General features: G+C 45.0%; 1 protein-coding gene across 1 annotated transcript in view; it reads right to left on the bottom strand.

Annotated features, from left to right (window-relative positions):
- Nucleotides 1-17,896, bottom strand: part of SULT2B1 (sulfotransferase family 2B member 1) — a 48,580-nt gene that overhangs the window by 1,320 nt on the left and 29,364 nt on the right. Inside the window, exons 3-5 of the mRNA XM_049900474.1 lie at nucleotides 7,660-7,868; nucleotides 4,045-4,171; nucleotides 3,140-3,234 (exon numbers count right to left, since the gene is read on the bottom strand). Coding sequence (XP_049756431.1) covers nucleotides 3,140-3,234; nucleotides 4,045-4,171; nucleotides 7,660-7,868 — 431 coding nt within the window. The remainder of the gene's footprint in view (nucleotides 1-3,139; nucleotides 3,235-4,044; nucleotides 4,172-7,659; nucleotides 7,869-17,896) is intronic.

Below are 17,896 nucleotides of genomic sequence, written 5' to 3'. Positions count from 1 at the left end.
CCTTCCCCACCCTTCTCAGCTGACAAACTTCCCCGCCCAGATGCAGCTTTCCTGACAGTGATGGTTCCGATCACTGTACATTGAGCACTTGCTTTGTACTGAGCTCTGGCCCAAGCCCCTCATGTATATTTGTGCTCAATCTACCAAGAGCCTTGCAGGGAAGTGTCACTGCGTTACCCAGTAATCAGAGGCCCAGAGAAGGCAAGACACTTGTCCAAGATTACACAGCTGAGGAAGAGCTCAAACTTGGGACCCTGAAGCCCACGGTCCTCTTCTCGACCTTGCTGCCTTCCCTGATACGCAGCACCCAGCACAGCCAGCCTTCCACCAACCCCAAAACTAAGAGAAAGCCAAACCCACTGCCACCGAGTCGATTTCGACCCATGGCGACCCCATGTTTTACAAAGTAGAACTGTTCCTTAGGGTTTTCTTGGCTGTAATTTTTACAAGGAAGGAGCCCCGGTGGTGCAACAGCTAAGTGCTGGGTTACTAACTGAACGGTTGGAGGTTCAAACCCACCCAGTGGCTCCACAGTAGAATGATCTGGCAATCTGCTCCCAGAAAGATTGCAGCTTAGAAAACCCTATGTGGCAGTTCTGCTCTGTCACATGGGGTCACTGGGAGTTGAAATCAACTCGATGGCATCTAACAACATTTTTTGCAGAAGCAGATTGCCGTGCCTTTCTTCCACCACTGAGTTGGAATCGCCAACCTTCAGGTTAGTGGTCCAGTGTGAATGGCTTGCACCACCCAGGGTGGCCTCCATTTTCCAGGTCATTCCTGATTTCATAACACTCCATCCCTTGATCCCCTTGAACCACTGATGTGTCCCAGAAATCCTAACATGTTGGCGGTGCCTCACACCCAGGGGCACCCCAGCAGCTCTGTCAGGCTGCGTGGCCCAGTTTTTGGTTTAGAGAATAAAGCTTGATGGAGAAGAGGGGGAGGGGCCATGCTGAAGCCTTTTCCGGATCTTTTCATCAAAAGTAATGTACCAGGATGGGGAAAAAATAACCATGGTGTCTACAGTGAAGAGCTGCATGCCCTTGGGTAAGTTATCAGCCCTCTCTAAGCCTCAGTTTTCTCTGCTGTAAAATGGGATTAATAACAACATTGTTGTTGTTGGTTGCCATTGAGTTGATTCTGACTCATGATGATTGGTGTGTTACAGGGCCCAGTTGCAATCTTGGCTGCAATCTTAACAGAAAGGAGCCCTGGTGGCACAATGTTAAGTGCTCAGCTGCTCACTGAAAGGTCGGCAGTTCATAAGGTCGGCAGTTCAAAAAGCTGGCAGTTGAACCTACCAGCAGCTCCTTGAGGGAAGACCTGTGGAATCTGTGCCCATGGAGATTACCAGTTAACCACTGCTGTCGAGTCGATTTCAACTCCTAGCAACCCTATAGGACAGAGTAGAACTGCCCCATAGGGCTTCCAAGTTTGTAATCTTTACAGAGGCAGACTGCCACATCTTTCTCCTGTGGAGTGGCTGGTTGGTGGGTTCGAACCACTGACCTTTCAAACCACGGACCTTTCAAACCACCGACCTTCCAAACCACCACAATATTACAGGCGAGGAAACTCTATGGGGCACTTCTACTCTGTCCTATAGGGTCGCTATAAGTAGGAATCAACTTTAGGGTACCCAGTAACAACAATCTTACCAGAAGCAGATCGCTGGATGGGTCTGAAGCCCCAAACTTTCTGTGGTTAGCAGTTGAGTGCAAATCAATTATGCCATCTAGCAACCAAATAGCAACATTAGAGTGACCCACATGAAATTGCCATCTTTGCTGGGCAGATATTGGCAGTTTCATGCGGGTCAATCTAATCTGTCCCTCACTTGTCCATAGTTGGTATGGATTAAATGAGATGGTCTGTGCTCAGCATCTGATGCCTGGCATTTGGCAGCCCTCAGCAGGTATTTGCTATGTTATTATTACTACTCAGAAAGGCCCTTACTCAGAACCTAATCACCCTCACTTTACCCGCTATCCTAATACCATGGGGCACCTTGTCAGGTGGTTGCAGTGTGCCGGGTGCTTCAATTCTCACAACCACCCTCTAAGGGTATTTTACACCCATGTTAAAGATGAAACTTCAGAGGCTGGGATCTTAACCGTTTTGTTGGACACAAAAACCTAGGCTCTTGCCACTACAAAAAGCATTGACAAGACGGAGGATACAAAAACCACGTGAAGGGAAACACGACTGGGACCACTGATGAGGGGGCATGTGTGGGGGCCTCCTAGGCTCCCACCCTCACGGTACAGTCCTCGTTAAGAACCTAGAATGGTCAGCCATTTTCACTGCGGATTATTTCCATCTAGAATCCCAGCCTCCTATTCTGCACGACCCCTTCCTCCAGGGAGCCTCCTCTGATTGCCCCAGCCAGAAGGAGACGCTGGATGGAGTCAAGATAGGATCCCAGTCAAACTCCAAAGGCTGTTGCTTTCCACTGACTCCCTCTGCCTTTCAAATTGTCACCATCATTGAAGTGTGGGTCCCATGTGCTACAGCTTTGTATCATCACATTTACCTTGTCACCTCCCCTGCTCAGAGCCTGCCCATGGCTCCCGCCTCGCAGAAAAGCCAATGTCTTCACTGTGGCCCCCCGCTCCCTCTTTGCCCTCATCTCTGCTCCCTCCCCTTCCCTCACTTGGCTCAGACCACACCGGCCTCTTGGCAGCCCTTAGATTACCTCAAGCACAGCTCTACACCAGGGCCTTTACACTTCTGTTCTTGCTGTTCCCTCTGCTGGGAACACCTTTCCCCCAGATATCTTCCTGGTGTTCTCACCTTTCCTCCTTCAGGTCTTTGCTCAAATGTTATCTTGCGGCCTCCCCAACCACTCACACTCACGCCCCTGCCTTATCCCTACTCCCTGTTTTATTTTCTTCTTAACTCTGCCCTGCTATGCATTTGGTTGTTTTGTTCCTGGCCCATCTCCTGCTCTATCTAGATCATCATCAGCCTCCTGGGCACAGGGACTCTGTCTTGTTCACCGCTGTATCCATCCCCAGGGCCTGCATGTTGGTGGAGCCAGCCCTAGACCTAGGCCACCCTCCCCAGGAAGGGAAGCAGGTGGGCACATGGAGGGAGGGTTGGGGGACATGGCGCTGGGGTGGGGGTGGGGGCTCACCTGATGCAGCTCCTCGTAGGTGATAAACAGGAAGTTCTCTTTGCCCTGCATCCGAATCCAGCCCTTAATGTGGTCGAACCAGGAGCCAAATTGCACTGTGGGTGGAGGGGCAGGCAGGGTGAGGGCCAGCAGGGGGGCCAACCCCCCTGGGGGCTCAATGGGATCTTGCACATTCCCCCATGCCTGGGCTCAGCTCTCAGAGCTGGATGCCCCTCCCCTGACTCCCTACACAGCCCACATCCCCATCAACTTCAGTGCCTCTCCCGGTCAGCCCCTCCCCCAGCTCTCTATCTAGACTATGACAGTGACCTGGTTCCTCCAGCCCCCTCCATCCACTTGGAGCCCCCTCCAAGGCCAGGGGCTCTGACAAGAACAGAAAAGTGATATGTGGCTGAAGGGGCCTGTCTTTCTTAGCAGCTGGTGCCCCGTCTCTCTCTTAGCCAAAGCTTCACACCTATCTTCCCCATCCTGAACCCCATGCCTTCCTCCTCCACTCTCTATTCACTGAAGCAAAACTGTCCCTCTACCTGCCCCAGAAACAGTTTCCTAGAATGTTATACTATCTTCCCGTCTCTATCTCTGTGCGTCTGTCTACATCTATGCGTCTCTCTTTTTCAGTTTATCTGTATCTCTCTGTGTCTTCCTCTGTCTCTGTTTCCTTTTCTTTGTCTCTTGCTTACTTTGTGTCTGTCAGTCTCTGTGTCTCTCCCCCACCTCTACGTCTCTGTCTTTCAGTTTCTCTCTCAGTCTCCATCCCTCTTGGTCTCCTCTCTGTCTCCATCTCTGTAACACCTGTATCTCTGCCTGTCTCTAGCCTTGTTATTCCTTCTCTTTGTCTCTTCTGCCTGGACCCTTGGGGGTTCCCTCTCCACTGGGAACCCACCACGCTTGGCTCCCATCCTTACCTTCACCGTTGAGGAATTCCTGCAGGAACTGTCCGGGCTTGCCGGGATCCTTCAACTGCCCGGCGATCTTGGAGTAATGATAGAGGGAGACCACCACATCCCGGGGGTTCCGGACCAGGTAGATCATCTACATGTGGATGTTGGGGAGGGAGAAGTGGTGTCGGTCACGGGCAGGACCCCAGCTTCTTGGGCTGCCTGCCCTTGAGTCCCCTCTCCCCTGATCCCTCTCTCCTGACCCTGCAGCAGGAAGGACTCAGGGTAGATTTCTCAGGGGACTTGCCAGCTAATGGTACTCAGATCAGATCCCCTCATCCTAGTGCTTGGGGAGAGCTCCTTCCAACCACATTCTAGGAAACGGTTTCTGAAGCAGGCTGAGGGACAGTTTGACTTCAGGGAATAAAGAGTGCAGGAGGAAGGCATGGGGTTCAGGATGGGAGAGATCAGGGGGAAAGCCATTGACCAAGAGAGAAGAAAAGCTGGCCCCTTTTCTCCTTCCTGTAGCCCAGGCTCCTCCTCCCCTGCTGGGATCCTCATCCCAGCTTCCTCCCTGGCCTACCAGACTTTGCATATCCTCAAAGGGGTCTTTCTGTACCAAGAGCTGCCTCTCCCTGCTCACAGCCATTCCTTGGCTCCCCAGAGCTCTGGGACAGAGCCCCAGTCCCTGGGCCTGACATTTGAGGCTATGATGATCTAGTTCCAACCTGTCTACCAGTTTACATTCCACAAGCAAGCCATCCTCACTTCCCCCTATACTCCAGCACATCACACGTTGCCCTCCCTGACAACTGTCTCCTGCCCCAAGACCCAGTGTAACAACTGGTACTGATCCCCTCAAGATTTCTAGTACCTCCCTTGCTGGGACACTGCTGAGCCCTGTGCCACCTCCATGATCGCTCACACCCTCCTTGCCTTCTTGTGGCCTGTTAACAGCCTTGTTTCTCCACCCACGTGTCTGGGAACCATCGGAGGCCAGGCGGAGTCTTAATCATGTCCCCAGTTCTGTCCCGAGAGCCCTAGCACAGAGCCTGGCACCTGGCGAACACGGGGCCTTGGGAAAAGCCTGAGAGAGTTTCAAAGGCATCAAAGGAGTGAAGGTGGGCAGGTGTTGACAAAGAACATCCAAGGGGCGGAAGCGAAATTGAAACATTTCAACGACTTAGATAAACGAGGCTTCTGATATTAGACCTTGTACCTGGGTGACAGAGATGGTTAAAAAGAAAAAAGTATTCGACTATTAGCCGAAAGTTTGGCGGTTTGAACACGCCCAGAGGCGCCTTGGAAGACAGGCCTGGAAATCTGCTTCCAAAAAGTCACATCCTTGAAAACCCTATGGAGCAGTTCTACTCTGCACACGTGGGGTCGCCACGAGTGGAACTGACTGCATGACAACTAACAACAATGTTGGCACATCTCAGGGCTCCAGCCTGGGTTCCTGTTCAGTAAAGTATTGTTGTTGTTGTATCCTATTGAGTTGATTCCAACTCATCTCAACCCTATAGGACAAGGTAGAACTGCTCCATGTGGTTTTCAAGGCTGTAATCTTTATGGGAGCAGCTCGCTAGGACTTTCTCCCTTGGAGGCGCTGGGTGGGTTTGAACTGCCAACGTTTTGGTTAGCAGCCAAGCACTTAACCATTGTGCCACCAGGGCTTCTTAGTAAAGGATTAACCTCTCCCAAAGAAAGATTTGCTTAGCTGGGAGCTAATCTTTAAGCCCTTGGAACATCCTGCCTGATAAGAGTGCCTTTGTTTACCTGAGACCTTGGGTAATGCCAGGTGGTCTATGCCAACAATGTGATTTATGATGGGGGCCCTGGGTCACATGATATTAGCTCGACATCTGGAGGGGTTGGAGACTAATGTCAACTATGTGGGCAGTTAGTCACATTTATGTGATTAACCCCCAATAAAAACTTGAGACAGCAAGGCTCAGGAGAACTTCCCCGGTTGGCAATACTCCATTCAGGTTGTCACACATTGTTGCTGGGAGAATTAAGTGCTGTCCACACAACTCCACAGGAGTCTATTGGTGCAACGATTAAGCACTTGGCTGCTAACCAAAAGGTTGACAGTTTGTACCCATCTAGTGGCTTCAGAGGAGAAAAGACCTGGTGACCTGCTCCTGTAAAAAATTACAGCCTAGAAAACACCATAGGGCAGCTCTACTCTGTTACATGGGGTCACTACGAGTCAGAACCAAATCAACGGCATCTAATACCAACAACACAACTCCACAGGGAGAGGACAACTGGAAGCTCACGTCTGATCTCTCCTGGACCCTCTCCATCTTCCCATCTTGGTGGCTAGAAGCCCAATCTCGCCAGATGCACACGCCAAAAACCTTGGCGTTACCCCTGACACATCTCTTTCTCTTACACCCAGGTTCACTCTGTCAGCCAATCCTCTTGGTTCCACCTTCCAAACATACCCCAAACCCAACCCCTTCTCTTCACTTCCATGGCCACCACCCTGGTCCAGCCACCATCATCACCTTCTGTCTGGACCATCTCAGTCACCTTCTCATTGACTTCCCTGCTTCTGCTCTCACCTCGACAGTCTGTTCCCTATGTGGATGCCAGAGGGGGCATAAAAAACAAACCCATTGCCATCAAGTCAATTCCAAGTCATGGCAACCCCACTGGTTACTAAGTAGAACTGAGCTCCATAGGGTTTTCTTGGCTGTAATCTTTACGGAAGCAGTTTGTCAGGTCTTTCTTCCACAGAGCCGTTGGGTGGGTTAGAACCACCAAACTTTAGGCTAGCAGCTGATCGCGAATGGCTTGTACCACCAAGCTCCTGGCTGCCAACAACAAGGAGCCCTGGTGGCGCAACACTGCTAACCAACCGAAAGATCAGCGGTTAGAACCCACCAGCCATTCCTCAGGAGAAAGACCTGACAATCCCTTCCTGTAAAGATTAAAAATACAGCCTAGAAAACCCTATGGGTCAGTTCTACTCTGTCACATGGGGTCGCTATGAGTTTACAAGTGGCTCAACAACACCTAACAACAACAGGCACAGAAGCAAGGAAGCATGAATGGAGGAAGATAGATGTCCTGTGGAGACTGCCAAGGAATGCTGAGAAGCATGCTAGAGAAGCTGAGACAAGGGTTTTCCCCCAAAGAGACAGAGAAAGCCTTCCCTTAGCGCCTTCGCCCTGAATTCAGACCTGTAGCCTCCTAAACTGTGAGAAAGGGGCTCTGGTGGCACAATATTAAGCACTTAGCTGCTAACCGAAAGGTTGGTGGTTCGAATCCACCAGCTGCTCTGTGGGAGAAAGATACGGCAGTCTGCTTCTATAAAGATTACAACCTTGGAAATCCTATGAGGCAGTTCTATCCTGTCCTATAGGGTCACTGTGAGTCAGAATTGACTCAATGGTAGTTGAGTTGGTTTGGTTTAAACTGTGAAAAAATAAATTTCTCTTTGTTAAAGCCAACTACTTGCGGTGTTTCTGTTACAGCAGCACTAGGAAGCTAAGACAGCCTAGCACGTAGGAGATACTCCATAAATATGTGCTGAGTTAATTAATTATGCTTCCTCTTGCTGCCATCCACACACGCGCACACGCGCGCGCGCACACACACACACACGAGACATCCCTCCCTCCTCAGCACCTTGGCCTTGGAGTTGAAGAAGGCCTTGGTAAAGATGTGAATGGGGAGGTGTGAGCTCATGAGGCGGGGGCGGGACTGGTCCGGGAGACTGAAGGCACCCACGATAGTCTCACACCAAGGTGCCCGCTCCCAGATGGGCACCGAGCGGATCCAGGAGGGATCCCCGTCCTTCAGGATTAAGCTGACGATCTCGATCATCCAGTTGGTGCCTGTTGGGAGAAATAGGACAAATTCATTGGGGGGTGGGGAGGGGCAAAGAGCGGGATATAGTTGAATTCATAATGGCTACATCGATTGAGTCCTTGGGTGGCACAAACAGTTAAATGCTCGACTACTAGCAGGAAGGTTGCCAGTTCCAACCCACCCAGAGGCACCTTGGAAGAAAGACCTGGCAATCTGCCTCTGAAAGGTCACAGCCTTGAAAACCCTATGAAGCAGTTCTGCTGTGCACACATGGAGTCGCCATGAGTTGGAGATGACTTGATGGCAACTAACAACAATATCGGCACATCTCAGGCTTCCAGCCTGGGTTCCCGTGCAGTATTGTTTTTGTTGACTATTTGTAATGGTGGCCTCATACAATATTTGTCCTTTTGTGGTTATCTTATTTTACTCAGCATAATGTTTTCCGGGTTCCTCTATGCTTCTCAGATTTGTCGTTATTCTTTACCGTTGAGTAGTGTTCCACTGTGTGTCTGTACCACAGTTTATCTACTCACCCACTGATGGCCACTTAGGCTGTTTCTATCTTTTTACTATTGTAAATAGTGCTGCAGTGAACATGGGTGTGCATATGTCTATTCGTGTCATGGCTCTTATTTCTCTAGGATATATTCCTAGGAGTGGGATTGCTGGACCATGTGGCATTTCTATTTCTTGCTTTTTGAGGAAGCACCATACCATCCTCCATGGTGATTGTACCATTTTATGTTCCCACCAGCCATGTTTGAGAGTTCCAATCTCCCCATAGCCTCTCCAGCATTTGTTGCTTTCTGTTTTTTTGATCAGTGTCATTGTTACCGGGGTGAGATAGTAACTCATTGTAGTTTTGATTTGCATCCCTCTAATGGGAAACCCTGGTGGCACAGTGGTTAAGTGCTACAGCTGCTAAGCAAGAGGTCGGCAGTTCGAATCTGCCAGGCGCTCCTTGGAAACTCTATCGGGCAGTTCTACTCTGTCTAGTAGGGTCGCTATGAGTCGGAATCAACTAGACAGCAGGGGGTTTAATTTGTTTTTTTTTTTAATGGCTTAGGATCGCGAGAGCATCTCTTTATGTGTCTGTTAGTTGCCTGGATGTCTTCTTTGATGAAATGTCTGTTCATGTCCTTTGGTCATTTTTTAATTGGGTTGTTTGTCTTTTTGTTGTTGCATTGTTGGAGTTTTGTGTAAATTTTAGAAATTAAACCCTTGCCAGGTATGTCATAGTCAAAAAATGTCCCCCAGTTTGTGGGTTCTCTTTTAACTCTATTGGAAAAGTCTTTAGATGAGCATAAACGTGATTTTCAGGAGGTCCCAATTGTCTAGTTTATCTTCTGCTATTTATGCTTTTTTACTTACGTTTGATAATCTATTTATGCCATAAAGTTTTTCTTCTATGATCTTTATGGTTTTACATTTAGATCTTTGATCCATTTTGAGTTAGTTTTCGTGTATAGTATGATGCGTGTATCCTGTTTAATTTTTCTGCAAATGGCTATCCGGTTTTGCCAGCGCCGTTTGTTAAAAAGACTATCTCTTCCCCTATTTAATGGATTTCAACCCTTTGTGGAAGAGTAACTGTCCATAGGTGGATGGATTTATTTCTGGGTTCTCAGTTCTGTCCCATTGGGCTATATGTCTGTTGTCGTACCAGAACCAGGCTGTTTTGACTACTGTGGCTGTATAGTAGGCTCTGAGATGGTGAGCATGAGACTTCCGACTTTGTTCTTCTTCTTCAGTAATGCTTTACTTACCCAGGGCCTCTCTCCTTTCCTTATAAAGTTGGTGATTAGTTTTCCCATCTTGTTAAAGAATGTTGTTGGAATTTGAATTGGGGTTGCATCATATCTGTACATTGCTTTGGGTAATATTGTCATTTTCACAGTGTTAAGTCTTCCTTCCTATCCATGAGCATGGTGTATTTTTCCATTTATGCAGGTCTCCTTTGGTTTCTTGTAGTAGCGTTTTGAAGTTTTCTTTATATAGGTCTTTTACGACGTAAAAATGGTGTGAAGGCGGAGTTTGACCTCCTCTAACTTCAAAAGGGAAAAGAGAATCAAGATCAACAGCCCCAGGCGGATACCTATGAGGCGGACGTCAGACATGCCTCGTCTCTTCACCATCTTTACCAATTCTGACACCATCCGTCCCTCCCACAGCACTCTCTACTTCTCTGCTGGGTTTGGTAATTCATTGCAGTGGCCACACAGAACTCAGACAATACTCACGATTATGGGGTTTATTAAGGAAGTAACAGGTTACAATTCAGGTTCAGGGATGCTCAGGATACAGCTCTTCCATCAGGACAGCCTCTTCTCAGCTCTGCTCCCAGGCACACTTCTCTCTGACCCCTCAGCCTCTGTCTTGCTTGGTCAAGTGTTTCAAAGCTCCTTTAGCTTTGCCAGTAAGTACCCAGAGGCACCCCACTCTGTCAATAAGCCTCAGCCCAAAGGCATTCAACTTTCTCACTGCATGGGCCAGGAAGCCCACTGCACCGTTTCCTGCCATCTCTCCTCCTGCTGCTTCTCTGCCACTGCTTCTCATTGCTGTCTTTAGTGTTCCAACTCTCTCTCTCTCTCTTTCTCTCTGTCACCTGCTTCCAAGAGCTTCTCAGTGCAGGGATCCCAGCTTCAGAGGACACGATCTGCTCCTGGCTGTTCTTCCTTGGTGGTGGTAGAATCCTCTCTCTGCTCTGGAACTGGCTCTCTTTTAGGCCTAGCAAGATGGCAAAACTAACCAATCCTCTCATTGGACCACGATTACCTTATTTGCACAGTCCCACTCAATCACTTGGGTGGGAGTTAGGAGACCATGGCGAGACAGGCCACATAGAAGCAATCCATTGCACCGAATACGTCCGCCCATAGTTATGTTTATTCTCAAGTGTTTTATCTTTCAGGGGGCTCTTGTAAATGGTATTGTTTTCCTGATTTCCTTTTCGGAGTTCTCTTGGTTAGCGTAGAGGAATCCAACTGATTTTTGTATGTTACTCTTGTACCCTGCCACTTTGCTAAATCCTTCTATTAGTTCCGGTAGCTTTCTTGTAGAGCTTCTGGGATTTTCTATGTATAGGATCACATCATCTGCAAGTAGGGATAGTTTTACTTCTTCCCTTACCAATTTGAATGCCTTTTATTTCCTTATCTTGCCTTATTGCTCTAGCTAGGACTTTCAGTACAATATCAAATAGAAGTAGTGATAAAATGTATCCTTGTCTAGTTCCCATTCTCAAGGGGAATGCTTTCAGTCTCTCTCCATTAGAATGTTGGCTGTTGGTTTTGTATAAAAAACCAAAAACCAAACCCACCGCCGTCGAGTCGACTCTGACTCATAGCGACCAAATAGGACAGAGTAGAACTGCCCCATAGAGTTTCCAAGGAGCGCCTGGCGGATTTCAACTGCCAACCTCTTGGTTAGCAGCCGCAGCACTTAACCACTATGCCACCAGGGTTTCCGATATGCCCTTAATTATGTTGAGGAATTTCCCTTCTATTCCAATTTTGCTCAGAGTTGTTTTTTTTTTTTAAATCAAGAGTGGGTGTTGGCAGAAGAAAACATTCTTTGATGGTTACAAGGGTCGGGGTGGGAATTCACTAACTAGATAAAAATTTTTTTTTTTTTTTATCTAGATAGTAGACAAGAATTATCTTAGGTGAAGGGAAGGACAACACACAATACAGGCCAAGTCAGCACAACTGGACTAAACCAAAAGCTAAGAAGTTTTCTGAATACAACTAAACACTTCAAGGGATGGGGGTCTGGGGACCATGGTTTCAGGGGACATCTAGGTCAACTGGCATAACAGAGTTTATGAAGAAAATGTTCTGCATCCCACTTTGGTGACTGGCATCTGGGATTTTAAAAGCTAGTGAGCGGCCAGCTAAGATGCATCAATTGGTCCCAACCCACCTGGACCAAAGGAGAATGATGAACACCAAAGACAAGGAAAATATTAGCTCAAGAAACGAAAAGGGCCACATAAGCCAGAGACACCATCAACCTGAGACCAGAAGAACTAGATGGTGCCTGGCTACCAGGAAGACCGCCCCTACAGAAAACACAACAGAGAGTCCCTGATGGAGAAAGTGGGGTGCAGAACTAAAATTCTCGTAAAACAACCAGACTTAATGGTCTGACTGAGACTGGCGGAACCCCAGAAGGCATGGCCCCTGAACTTTCTGTTAACTCAGAACTAAAACCACTTCCAAAGCCAACTCTTCAGACAAAGATTAGACTGGACTATAAAACATAAATGATACTCGTTAAGAGTGTGCTTCTTAGTTCAAGTAGATACATGAGACTAAATGGGCAGCTCCTGTCTGGAGGTGAGATGAGAGGGCAGAAAGGGACAGGAACTGGTTGAATGGACACGGAAAATCCGGAGTGGAAAGGAGGGTGTGCTGACATATTTCAGGGATAGCAACTCGGGTTACTTAACAATGTGTGTATAAATTTTTGTATGCGAAACTAACTTGAGCTGCAAACTTTCACTTAAAGCGCAATTGAAAAAAAAAAAGATTGGATGTTGGATTTTATCAAATGCCTTTTCTGCACCAATTGAGATGATCATGTGAGTCTTCTATTTACGTGGTGAATTACACTGATTGATTTTCTAATGTTAAACCATCATTGCATATCTGGTATGAATCCCACTTGGTTATGGTATATTATTTTTTTGATGTGCTGTTGGATTCTGTTGGTTAAGATTTTGCATCTATATTTATGACAGATACTGGTCTATAATTTTCTTTTTTAGTGATGTCTCTGCCTGGCTTTGATAATAGGGTTATGCTAGCTTCATAGAATGAATTCGGGAGTATTCCTACCTTTTCTATGTTCTGAAATAGTTTGAGTAGAAATGGTGTCAAGTCTTCTCTGAATGTTTGGTAGGATTCTCTAGTGAAGCGATCTGGGCTGGGGCTTTTATTTATTGGGAGTTTTTTTTTTTTTTTAATGAGCTCGTCAATTTCCTATTTTGTTATGGGTCTGTTTAAATTTTCTACTTCAGCTTGTGTTAGTTAGGTAGGTAGTATGTTTCCAGAAATTTGGCCATTTCTTCGAGGTTTTCAAATTCGTTGGAGTGCAATTTTTCATAGTATTTGCTTATGATCCTTTTCATCTCGGCTGGTTCTGTGGTAGTGTTGTCCATCTTATTTGTTATTTTGATTATTTGCTTCTTCTCATTCTTTTCCTTTGTCAGTTTGGCCAGTGGTTTATCTATTTTATTCATCCTCTCAAAGAACCAGCTTCTAGTCTTATTGGTTCTTTCTATTGTTTTTCTGTTGTCTATTTCATTTATTTCTGCCCTAATCTTTGTTATTAGCTTTTTTCTGGTGACTGTTTCTTTTTTTTTTTTTTTGTGGGCTTCTTTTACTGCTCTTTTTCTGTTAGTTCAAGTTGTTGGGTTAAGCTATTGATTTTGGACCTTTTCTTCTTTTTTTGATGTGTGCTTTTTTTTTTGCTATGAATTCTCCCTTGAGCATTGCATTTGCTGTGTCCCACAGGTTTTGGTATGTTGTGTTTTCGTTCTCATTTGATTCTAGGAATTTTTTTAAATTTCATTTTTAATTTTTTCTATTACACCCAATGTTTTTTCAGCAAGCTGTTATTCAGTTTCCATGTATTTGATTCTCCTTACCCCTCCCCTGCTTCTTCCTGTTATTCATTTCTAATTTTACACTGTTGTGGTCAGAGAAGATGCTTTGTATTATCTTGATGTTTTTGAATGTATCGAGGCTTGCTTTGTTGCCTAAAATATGGTCTATTCTGGAGAATGATCCATGTACATTGCAGAAGAATGTATACTATGCTGCCTTTGGGTGAAATGTTCCATATATGTCTACGAGATCAAGTTGATTAACTGTGTTATTTAAGTCTTCTGTATCTTTGTTTAGTTTCTTTCTATCTGTTCAGTCCTTCATTGAAAGTGGTGTGTTACGAGACTAAATGGGCGGCTCCTGTCCAGAGGCAAGATGAGAAAGCAGAAAGGGATAGGAGCTGGTTGAATGGACACGGGATATCCGGGGTAGAAGGGGGGAGTGTGCTTTATAGGTACATTATAGGTACAGCAATTAGGGTCACATAACAAGGTGTGTATAAATTTTTGTATGAGAAACTAACTTGAGCTGTAAACTTTCACCTGAAGCACAATTGAAAAAAAAAAAAGTGGTGTGTTAAAGACTCCTACTATTATTGTGGAACTGTCAACTTCTCTTCTCAATGCTGTTAGAGTTTGTTTTATGTGTTTCGGAGCTCTGTCTTTGGATGCATAGAACTATAGAATTTATTATGGTTATTCCTTCTTGGTGGATTATCCTTTTAATCATTACTGATGCCCCTCTGTGTCTCTTATGATGGATTTTAATTTAAAGTCTATTTTATCAGAGATTAATATTGCCATTCCCACTTTTTTTTGGTTACTATTTGGATGATGTATTTTTTTTTTTTAACTTGTTTATGTCTTTGTGTCTAAGGTGTGTCTCTCGTAGGCAACATATTGATGGGTCATTTTTTTTATCCATTCTGCCACTCTGTCTCTTGACTGGCGCATTTAGACCATTTACATTCAGTGTGATTATCATAGGTGTGAGTTTCCTGTTGTCATTTTGTTATGCTTTGTGTTGTGGTGTTGCCGTTTTCGTTGTTCTGCTTAGTTTTCTGTGCTGAGTCCTTTTTGCTTATGTAGTTTCTTTTCATTTCCTTTACTGTTGTCGATTTTGTGTTTACTGAGTCTTTATGATTTCTTCTTTATTTCGGAGAGCAGGTTTATTAACTGTCTTTGTAGTTATTCTGACATTTACCTTTATCTTCATAAGTTTAAAACAGTCTGTTATTTCTAGATGTCACCATGACTTCCTGTCCATATGGAAGTTCTATGCCTACACCATTTATTCCCCCTTTTTGTTTTAAAGTGTTTGTCCCTTACAGATTGACATCTCTGGTTTCCTGTTTTGGGTTCTGTAGCTTTATTTTACTTTTGAGATTTCTCTATCTGGGTTGGCATCTTGGTAATGCCATTGTGTGGCTTACTCTCAGGTTGTTGTCTGATGTCATTGGTTCTCTATCTGAAGGACTCTTTTTTTTGTGTGCATAAGGTGAAAGCTTACATAGCAAATTAGTTTCCCATTCAATAGTTTATACACAAAGTGTTCCATGACATTGGTTCCATTCCCCACAACGGGCCTGCCCTCCTCTCGTTTCTGTTGTAGGGTCGCCATTTCCTTTCATCCTGAATTACTACATCTTCCTGGCTTCTCATCTTTGCTTTTGGGCAAATGTTGCCCTTTTGATCTCGTATAATAGATTGTTTTAAGGAACATGTTTCTCTAGGGTATTGTTGTTTATTTTATGGGCATGTCTATGGTTTTTTTTCTATGGTTTGGCTGATGGGTGTTCTCTGGTAATGGCTTCAGTTCTAGTTCGGAAAGGTGTCTTAGGGCCATAGTCTTGGGAGTTCCTCCAATCTCTATCAGACCAGTAAGTATGGCATTTTTTGTGAATTTGAGTTTTTGCTCTGCAATTTTTCTCCTGCTTTGTTCAGGACCCTCTGTTGTGATTCCAGTCAGAGTGGTTGGTGGTGGTAGCTGGGCACCATCTAGTTCTTCTGGTCTCAGGATAGTGTAGGCTGTGGTTCATGTGGTACCTTAGTCCTTTGGACTAATCGCTCCTTCGGGTTTTTGTTTTCTTAATTCTCTTTTGCTCCAGGTGGTAAGAGACTGATAGGTGTGTCTTAGATGGCCACTTGCAAGCTTTTCAGACCCGAGATGCTACTCACCAAAGTAGGATGCAGGACTTTGTCTGTATGAACTATGTCGTGCCAGTTGAGTAGATGTCCCCCACATCTATGGTCCCGCAAGGTGTTTGGTTATGTCTAAGAAGTTTCCTGGACTGTGGCGTGTGTATGCTGTATTGTCTACATTGATATGTAGTCACCACTGACAGTTCTGTATGTAGAAATATCCACCGCTAGACCTATATCTGCAGATGGGTGTGTCCCTCATACTCTCATACACGTCTTGTTATATCTACCTAGCTACGTATCCATTCATAAATTCGTGTTTGTTAATACAATTGTTGCAGGATGGTCTATGCTATAATTACTGTTGCTGCCCTTTGTTCCTGTGTTCCTCTCAGTGCCCTCCCATGCCTTGGTCATGTTCTACTGACTTCCCCCATATTGTGCAATATTTCTTGTAAGGTTGGTCTGGTTTTTACAAATTCCCTTAATTTCTGTTTATCTGAGAATATCCTAATTTTGCCCTCTTATTTGAGAGACAATCTTGCTTATTTGAGAGACAATCTTGCTAGGTACATGATTTTGGTTGGCGATTCTTTTCTTTCAGGGTCTTATAATGTCATCTCATTGCCTTTTGCCTGCATGGTTTCTGCCGAGAAATCAGAGGTTAGTCCTTTTTTTTTTTAATTTTATTGTGCTTTAGGTAAAAGTTTACAGCAAAAGAGGTTAGTCTTATTGGAGTCCCTTTGAAGGTGATATTTCGCTTTTCCCGATCTGCTTTCAGAATTCTGTCTGTATCTTTGGACTTGGAAAGTTTGATTATGATAAGTCTTGGTGACTTTCTTTTGGGGTCTATCTTGTATGAAGGTCGCTATGAGTTGGAATCGACTTGACAGCATTGGGTTTGGTTTTTTGGTTTTGTATGAGGTTCATTGAGCTTCTTCAATGGAAATCTCGTCTTTCATGATACTGGGCAGGGCAGGTGGCTGGGTGGACAGGGGCCATGCAGGTGCTTTCTCTGGCCAGGGTGGGGGTGTGCCACCAGCTGGCAGCACACAGGCCCTCTCTCCAGCAGGGGAAGGGGCAGCGTGGGCAAACGTATTACTTTTTAAAAAAGAAATTAATACATTCAATTAAAAAAAAGAAGTTAGCCCCTGAAGTCCTCTTAAAACCAAACAGTAGTTTAGCTTAATTAGTAAAGAATGTCTGCTGTGAGCACTGTGCTCTTTTTAGATCTATCTATATGAGATCAAACTGACAACAGCAAGTCAAAAGATTAGACTGGAGCCTTAGGGAGCAGTGTGTTTATGTTAATGGGGGAGGAACAACTCAGAAAAGGATAATGAGAATGTTTGCACAACTTGAAGAATGTCATCAATGTCACTGAATTGTAATTGTAGAAGCTGTTGAATTGGTGTATACTTTGCCGTGTATATTCTCAATAACAACAAAGTAAATAAATATTTAAAAAAACAGCATGCTTCATAAAAGGACAAATTAGATTCCATCAAAATTTAATTCTTTTGCTCTGCAAAGACACTGACGAGAATGAAAAAACAAGCCACAGACTGGGAGAAAATCTATGCAAGACGCATATCTGATAAAGGTTTTGTACTTGGATTATATAAAGAACTCTCAAAGCTCAATAATATAAGAAGACAGACAATCCGGTTTAAAAAGAGTAAAAAGATTTGAGCAGACAGTTTATGAAAGGAAATCTACAATGGCTAACAAATACATGAAAATATACTCAACATATGTGGTGAAATGTGTTTTCCTTTATGTGGCCTTTTGCCTTGGTTCTTTGGAAAAACAGCCTGAGAGATTTTCCCCCTGAACTCTGAGGAGTCATGCTTGGCCTAGTTTTCTACCTCAGAGGGTTTGTGACTTTTGTCCAGCATGATCAACATTTCCTGGGTATGTTATAAACAATTAGATGGTTTGATACTTTTTGTCTGGTCCTGGGCTGCAGCCTCCTCTGTGATTGGTATGCACCTTGCAGGGATTAATCAATAGACTATGCAAATGAAGTGTCTGTAGCCTACTACTCAAATAAAGTGTCTGTGGCCTACTGAGAGGGAACTGGTCAGTCTGTGGCCCTGGTGGGAGGGCCATGCCTTGAAATTGACATGGAGTTGTGTATATATGTATATATGTACATATGTGTGTGTATATATATGTATATATGTATATATATATATATACACAGCCATCCCCACAGAGGGTTTTGAGACAGAAAGAAGCAGAAGGAAGACAGAAGCAGAGAGAGAGAGGAAGCAAGGAACCTCCTAAAAGAGCTGTAAC

This window comes from Elephas maximus, chromosome 11 (assembly GCF_024166365.1).
Source record: "Elephas maximus indicus isolate mEleMax1 chromosome 11, mEleMax1 primary haplotype, whole genome shotgun sequence".
Taxonomy (NCBI): Eukaryota; Metazoa; Chordata; class Mammalia; order Proboscidea; family Elephantidae; genus Elephas; species Elephas maximus.
The sequence above is the reverse complement of the archived record's forward strand: the minus strand, read 5'-3'. Positions and strand labels throughout refer to the sequence as shown.